This window comes from Agelaius tricolor, unplaced genomic scaffold, assembly GCF_023055355.1.
Source record: "Agelaius tricolor isolate 1412-34295 unplaced genomic scaffold, bAgeTri1.0.p SCAF_22, whole genome shotgun sequence".
Lineage (NCBI taxonomy): Eukaryota > Metazoa > Chordata > Aves > Passeriformes > Icteridae > Agelaius > Agelaius tricolor.
The window spans coordinates 12,229,790-12,240,481 of record NW_027269282.1 but is presented as its reverse complement, the minus strand read 5'-3'; the positions used below and the strand labels follow the sequence as shown (position 1 = coordinate 12,240,481).

The window sequence follows — 10,692 nt, the reverse complement described above, 5'->3', positions numbered from 1 at the left end:
CAGTCCCTCCTCTGCTCAGAGCAGCTCCTGATGCTCCTGCAATCTCATGACTGGCAGTTTGCAGAGATGAGTAAGAGCAGATGAAAAACAACCTTTAAGGTGACCAAACACGCTCTCCCAAGCAGGTTTGAAGCCAGCATGGAGTTACAAATCTGAGATTTCACCAGACAGTTTTACTGATCACAGACTAAGGAGAAAGCTAGGAATGCAAACTGGCAGAGCCAGGCTGGCTGGATCTTTGCTGGGATCTCTTTCCTCTATCCTGCCTGGACAGCAGCACTTTCCACTCCATTTTACACCTTTCCTCATTCCTCCCAGGCAAAGGAAGAGGGATCCCAAACCACCCCCAGGTGAGCCATGCCCTGAGCTTGTCTCTCCATTCTGCTCCATCCACTCTCCATTTCCCAGCCCCTCCAGCACCACCACTGCTCTTTCTGCCTGCTCCCAGCCTCTTCCTTGGCTTCAAAATGCTCTCTGGCACTCTGGAAATCCATTGGGATTGATCTGCTGCTGAGGGAACACTGGACTGGACGATTTTAGTGGCCTTTCCCACCCTAAATGATGCCATGATGTCCCACAGCAGGCTCCAGCTTGTTCCCAGCTTCCAGTGGGACACGATGATCTCTGAGTCAGAAAAGTCAGCAGATTAATATGAAAGGCAGATAAAATAAGAAATTAATTTTTTTACTACATGCAAAACTGAAGATTTTGTTTGGTTTTTAATTAAAATGCCGCTGCTGATCTGCCTCTGAAGTATTGCAGCCAGAACTATTAAATATTGCTTCTACCTGAGCAAATCCACTGTTAACTTGGCATGTTAACTCCTGAATTCCTGCTAAGGCACCTGAATAAATGTCAATCGGGATCAGAAGATTCCAAAACCTTTGAAAACTTGCTTAATTACACTCCTGTATCCAGGCAAGGGCTCTGGGAAATGCTGGTGGTCTGCAGAACGTGAACATCTCATGGAGCTGACATTCCCTCCAAACTCCATAAACCACGTGCCCCTCAAAAACACAGCACAAAATATAAAATAAAATAAAACTTTCCTCCCTGCTTTGCTCTCTTTAACTTCATATTCATCACCAGGAAAAAATCCCACCAACTCTGCTGATAGCATCATTTGTGCAAATCCATTTTGAATTTAAATAACACTCTATTGGCAATAATTCTCAATTCAATTAGATCAAAGGCATTTCTCAACCAAATGAGCCCCTTCATATTGATCAGAGAACAATCAAATCAGCCCTGAAAACCTGGTTCTGAAAAGCAGAGACAATGCAAATACAATGAGAAGAAGCTAAATATATATGCTATAAATAACAAGCTCAAAACCTACCCGAGCTCAGATTCTGCAAGCAAATTAGGCAGAAAGAAATAGCAGATAGGTAGATAATTATTATAATTGAATTTACAATTTCCATTAGAAAGTCGGATAAATTTAGCACATGTTCATTTATATAATAAGCTCCCAATGAATATATTAAGTAGGATGTGTAATGCTGGTTGGGGTGACACTGTTGAGGATTTTGCAAGACAAAACATTCCATTATGGAGCTGGGGCAACTCCAAAGCATCACTCCCAGGGCTTCCTTTTATCCCAGGACAGAAGAAGTTCAACCACATTTCCTCCCTCCCTTTGACACCACACTCACAAAAACCATTTTCAGGCTTATAAAGTTCATCTGTGCTGTGCTTCCCCTCAGAAACTTTGCAATAAAAATAGAGTTTGCCTTGATTTTGTGTTTAATTAAGACTCTCTGTGCCGAGTCAGTGTTTATATCTCAGTGGTTAATTGTGAACCTGACTCTTCCCTTTCCTTCCTGACAAACTGACAGAGGCTGCTGCTTCACATCCCAACCTATTTTGGGCAGAATCCTTGACTCAGGGGTACCTCAGGGGAAGCAGAAACCTTATGTAAAAGGCACATCTGCAACACAGAAACAATCTGTTCCTGCTGCTTCAGACATGAAATTGCTCCCATTTGTTTGCTGTTTTTTTTTTCTTTCCCTGATACAGAAAAGAATCAAGTTTAAAAACATTTGTCTGTCTTCTCTTCCAGAGAGATATAAACTGCACTACACCAGGCGTGTTCAAGATGTAGTAAAAATCAATTACAGAAGATGAGAAAATGCTTTTTTAAATTTTTTTTTTCTGTTACTCTCAAGCAGCAAAATGAGAGATGAGTTGTTTTTCGTCCATGGAATACTGTTAAAAGAAACAACTACAAAAAAAACCAAACAGGATTTGCCTCTCCAAAAGGGTCTTTGTGGCACTGCATGAGATTTCTTCCTGGGCAAGGAAATCCACTTTGAAATTCAGTGGTCATCGATAGGACACACTCTGGAGATCCAGGGACAAGCACTTTGGTTGGAAGAATTAAGGGATCTAATTAGGTCAGAAGCAGCAGAAATGGGATGTAAATAGACCATCAGCCACCCAGGACTGTGAAAATGTTTCAGACACTGAGTTGTTCCTTCAGCACGGAGCTGAGGTGCCTGACAACAACGTGATTATTTCATATCTGCAATGAAAAAGAACATTTGAGTGTGAGGCTCTGGCAAGAATAACTCTCCAGCAGGGAGAACAGCCCAACTCCACTAATGGCAGCCAAATTACAGACAGTTTAAGCTAATTGGCTGTTTGACCCAGGGAGCAAAGTTCTGTGCAGAATCCAGCAGGTAACTGATGGGAAATGACTGTTTAGCCCCTGGTTCATCCATCATCTATTAGAGTCTCATTTGACTCTGTGGCACAGCCATTACCTGCCCTTGCTGGAGTGCCCTGGGATCAGGGAGAGGAGCTGGAAGGGCTCTCCTGCAGAGATGTGTGTCCCACCCCCAGCCCCTCACAGGGAACAGCAGAAATGCCTCAAAATGGCAAACAGGGAATTGCTCCAGGTCAGAATCCCAGAGCAGATCAAAGGGGCTCCTCTGCTCTGGAGCCAGGCTGGAGAGCTGCAGAGGAGCAGCTCCAGGGAGAGCTCAGAGCCCCTGGCAGGGCCTGAAGGGACTCCAGGAGAGCTGCAGAGGGACTGGGGACAAGGCCTGGAGGGACAGGACACAGGGAATGGATTTAAGCTGACAAGGGGCAGATTTAGATGGGATTTTGGAAAGGAATTCTGGGCTGGAAGGATGCTCAGGCCCTGGCACAGGGTGCCCAGAGCAGCTGGGGCTGCCCCTGGATCCCTGGCAGTGCCCAAGGCCAGGCTGGACACTGGGGCTGGAGCAGCCTGGGACATTGGGAGGTGTCCCTGCCATGGCAGGGGTGGCACTGGGTGGGGTTTAAGGTCCCTTCCAACCCAAACTGATGACTCTGTGACTTTCCCCATGATTTCTGGCAAGCTCTGCCTGGGGGGATGCTCCTGTGGGGGACAATGGCAGTGTTTGAGGGCAGAGCTGGACCTGTCAGGGCTCTGCACCCCTCATGCAGGGAGGACCTGGCTCCTGGAGTGTGCCAGCTCTGCTGGAGCACAGCTAAGGCCACCTTCCCTCTGTGCACCCCCATTTCTCCACATGGACACCATCGGGATTTCTCACTGGATGATGCTCGAGTTCCCCAGCACTGCCTCCCTGTTCCAGTCCATGCACAAACAGACTCAGGAGTGATGAGCAAACCCTCAGAATCAGCTTTAGACTCCAGACTGACCCTGCACTCCTCACTGAAGGCCCAGCTCCTGCAAGACAGACAAAGCAGCACACTAGCATGGCCCAAACCATGCCCTGATCCCATATGGAGAGTGGGACACGGCCACTCCCTGGGCTGGACCAAGGCACACATCACAGGGCTGGGCAGAAGGAGAACACAGGTTTCACTCCAAATCCTCTAAGAAGCAGTGGCAGTCCACTGACCTGGACACTTACTATTTTTCAAAAACTCCTTGCTTAGCAACATCTTAACCCACTGAGGAGTGAGGGACTGGCACAGGAGGAAAGGCTTGCAAGGTTTCCCATCCCCAGCAGGCAAAAATAATGATCAGATGGCAAATAAACCCTGTATTTTAATTTTTTTTTTCTTCTGGGCACATTTTCCAAAGGCTCCTGGAGCTCTGGCAGCCTCAGGGCTGCGCCCATTCCCTGGGGAGCCTGGGCAGTGCCAGCACCTTTGGGGGAGAACCTTTCCTGAAATCCAACCTGAACCTGCCCTGACACAGCTCCAGCCACCCCCTGGCTCCTGTGCCTGCTCCCAGCCAGCAGAGATCAGAGAGGAGCTGCAGGCTGCTACTGCAACCCCTCAAGTTGTGTTTCCTAATTCCCTGCTCCTCCACAGTTCCAGCTGCATTTCCAGCCTCTCTCTCCCTGTCCACATGAGGACAACACATTTGCTGAAGCCTTTCAGGTCAGTTTTTGCTCACTGCAGCTGCTACAAGAGAGGATTTCCAGCACTGCAGCACCTGCATTGCAACACATGAAAAATCCCCCTGGGTTGTGCCTTCTGTGTGTTAGATGTGAATACATCACCCAGTTTTATCCCAATGAGCAAGCAGAATAATCCCCACACAGCAGAGTCAAGCCAAGGCTGTTGTGCTCCTTGCAGGCTTCAGCCATCCCCACGTTCCACCTGTGCTGGATTGATGGAGATGTTCCCATCCTAGCCATTACCCCATGCTTAGCAAGTGTTATAGCCAATATTAGCAACCCAAGTGCTCCTTTATCTATTTTCTTTGAGCTCCCTCCCTGCTCTGAATACTAAGCAGGAGGTTGATTTGTATGCAAGGGTGAGGATGAGCCCATAAAGAATGATAAGTGCCTAAAGGAATCCCTTGATGTAATAATAATCCTTGCAGGAGTCGTAGATTTCTCTTTTTTTTTTTAATGTTCCCATATATTATTAAGGACATTTTTAGCAGAACAAATCACAGGGAGCAAGAAAATATCTACAAAGGTCTCAGAGTTAACAAGGAGTAAGGGACAACCAGGAAATGATAATGAGGTGATCACCTGGATTAAAGACTTCAGGTAGACCAAGGTAACACTGGACTCTGAATATCTGAGATTGCTGTCTCAAAAATGACATTATTGCCTGCAGTTTGACTTGGAGCATCTGATTCCTTTCTGGCTGCCTGCTTTTAGTTCACTACAGCACTTTTCCTGCCTTTCATAACCCACTGCAAGACAACCAGAGTGAAAAACACAATCATTCCTCACACAAGGAGATATTTCCAGTTTAAAAGCTACTCAGATAATCTTATCTCTAATAGGTTTTACTGATTTTTCTTCACTGATACAACGGCAGTGTAATTTAAAAGATGATCAGTTTACCAGGCAGAGAATTATCCAGTTATGAATTATGGAGCTATTTGACCCATGAAACATAAGTCATTAAAACTGTGGAGTGGGATTTAATCACAGCAGCAATGAGAATTTACCCATCTGATCTTTCATGTCCAGCACTACTCATTTTCTTGATGTTCTTTAAAAGCTTCCTTCCTAGCAGCCTGATGAAATAAAGGCACAGAGTGATTGTTATAAGATTAGAAACCTTCTCCAAAATCAATTCTAAAGCTAATACAGAATCACAGAATCTGCTGAGGTGGAGGGGACGCACCAGGATCAGCGAATGCTGCTCCTGGCCCTGCACAGGACAGGTGGCTCTGGACAGAGCTGCTTTAGATCCTTCTGCCAGGCTTTGAAACCCCACTCCATGGTCCTGGAAAGCTTAGAAAAACACAGATGCTGGAGAAAATTGTGGGCAGTTAGATAAGAAGATGTAGCTTGTATCTGCTTGCATTGCTGAGCTATTAAATCCTGGTGCCCTTCCCCACCAGATGTTAAAAAATGGGCTCTGTTCCTACAGAGACCAAATGTAATAAAAAAAAAATGAGGGGAGCCTGAGCAATCAAGACTGGAAAGAGCAAAAATATTAAGAGCTGAATAAAACTTTGCAAAAAACCACGGGAGCATATTGGTACCATATTTCTGAACTCCCATTTAATGGTGTGGAAATGCTGCTTGTGGCAGGTACAGGAGCTGCACAAGGTCACAGTGCAAATCAGGCTCAGTTATCTCAGGTGTGGGCTCCCAAAACCACACCCCCATGGCATTTGGGAGTCATGCAGTAACTAAAAACATCTACCCCCAGAGTGGAAACCCCTTCCAAAAACCTCACCAGTCAGGAAAAAAAAACCCTGGCTGCCAGGATTTTATTTCTTACCACTGTTTAATGTTTTTAGCTAAAAACTGAACTCATCTTAGCAATCCTGAGCTACTACCACAGCCTAAACCTTACAGTACATCACACAAAATGAATGTAGTACTCTGGAGTTTATGCAGGAAGGAGTTGAGGAAAAGTGAATCCTAATGTGAATTTCTCAGCTTTCTTCCTGGGGATGGATTCCTTAGACAAAGCTCCTGGCAGCCCTGCTGTACATTCTGTAATTTTCCACTTAGAGGGCTGTGTTCAGGACAAATGAGAGCTGGCCACTGAGACAGATGCTGGGGAAATGGATTATAAGGTTAGAAGTGCAGTAAAGTTTGATGGAAATGCAAGGGAAAATGAAAATATTGACTAAAATGATCCAGCCATGGGGAAAAACTATGGAAGAGAGGATTGGAAAGCAGGATTTTCCAGTATATGCAAATAAAGAGTAAAACATGTTTTGAATATCTCTATTCTCACTCCTGAAGTTCCTTCTATACCTGTATTTTCATTTTACCATTCAGCCTGAAATGGTAAAACAATTCAAAAAAAGTCCATTTCTGCAACAACAAAGGCACAATTTCAGCCATGGAAAAGCTGGACTCTTGCACTGGGACAATCTGTGTTAACCACAACTCTTCCAAAGGGTCAAACCAAACTCCTGCCTGACGCCTCCTCTGCTGAGATTTCTGCATTTCTGCCACCATGAAATTGGCTGGAAAGCAAATGATTCCACAGAATTTCACTGGAATGGTGAACTTCAGAGGGATCCTGGATGACACCTCTGCCAACGAAAAGGGAGCAAAACTTCTTTTGCCAGGAATTTTCCCACAAAACAGCTCAGTCAAAATTTGACATTTCAGAGTCAAAGAAAACTTGTGACTTCATGGGCCCTCACTGCCCTGCTCTGATTTGATTGGTAATAAATTCAATTAATTTCCCAAAGTTGTGCCTGTTTTGAGGGCAAGGGGTGAGTGATCTCTCCCTCTCCTTATCTCAACCCATGAGACTTTCATTGTATTTTCTCTGCCTGCCCAGCTGAGGAGGGGAGTGATGGAGCATCTTTGGTGGGCACCAGCCAGGATCAACACTCCAAACCCCATTAAATGTATTTTTTTTGCCCATAGAGAAAATAAAAGGCATTTCTCAAAAGTGCTGCTTTAAAGAAAAGGACCATATTATTTTTAAAAGCTTCCAGCTACAGGAAACAAAGCTGAAAAAGCGAATTTTCCTCAGAAAGCTGCAAACCCTGTTGGTGATGAAGAGTTTCTGAGCTCCTTGCCTCAAAGGGGACACGAGTTTGCCTCAAGGAAATAAATGAGTGGTGACTGAACGCTGGCAGAGCAGAGCTCCAGGAAGGGAAGGTGGCAGGTTCATGTTTTATTTCCTTTCCTGACACAGGACTGAAAGGCTTTAAATCCAATTTGCTGCTCCTGCTAGTTAAAGCTCCCTGCCCAACAAACCTGACAACATCTGCCTTGGAATTGCCCAGAGTGAAGCCAACTTTCCTTCAGGTTCTGCTGCTCCCTCACCCTCCTGGCACTGCAGAGCCCTCTGGATCAGCTGATGGATGCAGGAGCAGGATCCCAACTCCCCTGGGAGGGCTCAGGGACCAAGAACTGCAGGAGGGATCATTCTCAGGGAATAAGGAACTGCAGGAGGGATCATTCTCTGGGAATAAGGAACTACAGGAGGGATCATTCTCTGGGACCAAGAACTGCAGGAGGGATCATTCTCTGGGAATAAGGAACTGCAGGAGGGATCATTCTCTGGGAGAAGGAACTGCAGGAGGGATCATTCTCTGGGAGAAGGAACTGCAGGAGGGATCATTCTCTGGGAATAAGGAACTGCAGGAGGGATCATTCTCAGGGACAAGAACTGCAGAAGGGATCATTCTCTGGGAATAAGGAACTACAGGAGGGATCATTCTCTGGGACCAAGAACTGCAGGAGGGATCATTCTCTGGGAATAAGGAACTGCAGGAGGGATCATTCTCTGGGAGAAGGAACTGCAGGAGGGATCATTCTCTGGGAATAAGGAACTGAAGAAGGCATCATTCTCTGGGAATAAGGAACTGAAGAAGGCATCATTCTCTGGGAATAAGGAACTGAAGAAGGCATCATTCTCTGGGAATAAGGAACTGCAGAAGGGATCATTCTCTGGGCATAAGGAACTGCAGGAGGGATCCTTCTCTGGGAATAAGGAACTGCAGGAGGGATCATTCTCTGGGAGAAGGAGCTGCAGGAGGGATCATTCTGTGGGACAAGAACTGCAGGAGGGCTCATTCTCTGGGACAAGGAACTGCAGAAGGGATCATTCTCTGGAAACAAGGAACTGCAGGAGGGATCATTCTCTGGGAGAAGGAGCTGCAGGAGGGATCATTCTCTGGGAATAAGGAACTGCAGGAGGGATCATTCTCTGGGAGAAGGAACTGCAGGAGGGATCATTCTCTGGGAATAAGGAACTGCAGGAGGGATCATTCTCTGGGAATAAGGAACTGAAGAAGGCATCATTCTCTGGGAATAAGGAACTGAAGAAGGCATCATTCTCTGGGAATAAGGAACTGCAGAAGGGATCATTCTCTGGGCATAAGGAACTGCAGGAGGGATCCTTCTCTGGGCATAAGGAACTGCAGAAGGGATCATTCTCTGGGAATAAGGAACTGCAGGAGGGATCATTCTCTGGGAGAAGGAGCTGCAGGAGGGATCATTCTCTGGGAATAAGGAACTACAGGAAGGATCATTCTCTGGGAGAAGGAGCTGCAGGAGGGATCATTCTCTGGGACAAGAACTGCAGGAGGGCTCATTCTCTGGGACAAGGAACTGCAGAAGGGATCATTCTCTGGAAACAAGGAACTGCAGAAGGGCTCATTCTGTGGGAGAAGGAGCTCCAGAAGGGATCATTCTCTGGAAACAAGAAGTGCAGGAGGGCTCATTCTCAGGGACTCACCCGTTGGTGGGCAGGGGGGGACGTGGTGGGGCTGATCAAGTCCTGGCTCTCCATGAGGTTCCCGTAGTCGGCCGTGCTTCCTTTGAGGGGCAGAGGAGGGGGAACGTCGGGGATGTCGGAGCTGGACATCCCATTCAGCTCCAGATCTGCAAGAGACAACACTGGGTTAACCCTGCCAGCAGCTGAATCCTGCCATTCCAGAATGGTTTGGGGTGGGAGGGACCTCATGGATCATCCAGTGATCCATGAGGTGATGGACTCCCACTATCACCTTCCACTATCACCTTCCACTGTCACCCTCCACTTGCTCCAAGCCCTGCCCAACTTGTCCTTGGACTCACTTTAAAATGCCCTCAAAATACTTGAACAACCCCCTGTTTTTAATAAAACATAATTTTTGTTTCATGTTTCCCGCCAAAATATTCACAGCTTAGAAAATATAATCTCCCCACCTTCAAGCTCGCCTTGCACATTAAAACACATTGTACATTAAAAAGTTTTGCAAAGTGCACAAGGAAAATGCAATCTGGCTAAGTTTTATTGACTTTCTCCCAGTAAAATCAAAGTTCCCTGTTAATAAAATGCACAAATGAAAGCCTGGAATTAAGTACATCTCTCTCCAAGACTTTCAGGCTCCAGGTAACTATAACAAATGAGCAGCCATTAGTTGTTGAGTAAATAAAATCATGCACGAGAAAGTACCAAACATTTATTATTCCTGTGTGCTGGGTAGAAAATTCCCTCTTCTTAGCAGATAAATCCTCCCAGGTATGTGCTGGAGAGGCAAATAGCCTGAGGGACAATAAAGTTTATTGAAGCCTGAGTGATACATAGGTTTTTGGGGAGAAATCCCCCCACGGTGTATTTCAGGGTAATTCAGTCATTTTAATACAGTCATTTTAATTCAGTCATTTTAATAAAACCCACTGCGATCTCTATGAGATAAGAAACTGAAATGATTTGTTTATAAATGAGGGAACTTTATTTAGGAAAAAAAAAAAGGTGATTTCTATTTTATTTTACTGGGGTGATTTGTGAAACAAGAGAGGACTTATTTATGCAGATGTTTTTATTGCAAAGCTCATATCAATATTTTATTAAAAGTGTGATTTTATTGTTCTCTAAAATGGCCTCTCACAACACAATTTAACTATAAGGTGGCTCTATTGATTTGTCACTGAAAACTGTAATTTTACTCCTCATCCTTCCACCTGAACTCTTGACTACATGAAGAAAAAGGTTATTTTCCATCCTGGGACTCCACATTTTCAGTGGCTTCCTCTCCAATAGGCTGAAAATGTTGTTTGTCCACCAGGACCTGAATTTCTCATTGCTTTTTCCATTGCTCCTGTTTTTCATCCTTCCCTTTCTACAGAGAGGATTTCTCCATTCCCCAGACGTTCCTAAGAGTTTCCTTTCTGCACCTCCATGAGAATCTCCTCCTTCATGGAACTGAACTGCAGCTGGAAAACCACACTGTGCATTTGTAACTAAAGATTGATTCTGGGAATGAACTTCCCTGTCCATTCTGGATGAACTCCCCATCCATTCTAAAGAACTCAGGAATCTGAGATATTTAACGTCACAAAACAACTCCTCGGCACA

The 10,692-nt window shown here is 45.5% G+C and overlaps 1 protein-coding gene across 2 annotated transcripts in view; it reads right to left on the bottom strand.

The window, feature by feature from the left end:
- Positions 1 to 10,692, bottom strand: part of DOCK1 (dedicator of cytokinesis 1) — a 278,458-nt gene that overhangs the window by 4,145 nt on the left and 263,621 nt on the right. For both annotated transcript variants that reach the window (XM_071446428.1, XM_071446429.1), the window contains exon 51: positions 9,088 to 9,233. In XM_071446428.1, coding sequence (XP_071302529.1) covers positions 9,088 to 9,233 — 146 coding nt within the window. The remainder of the gene's footprint in view (positions 1 to 9,087; positions 9,234 to 10,692) is intronic.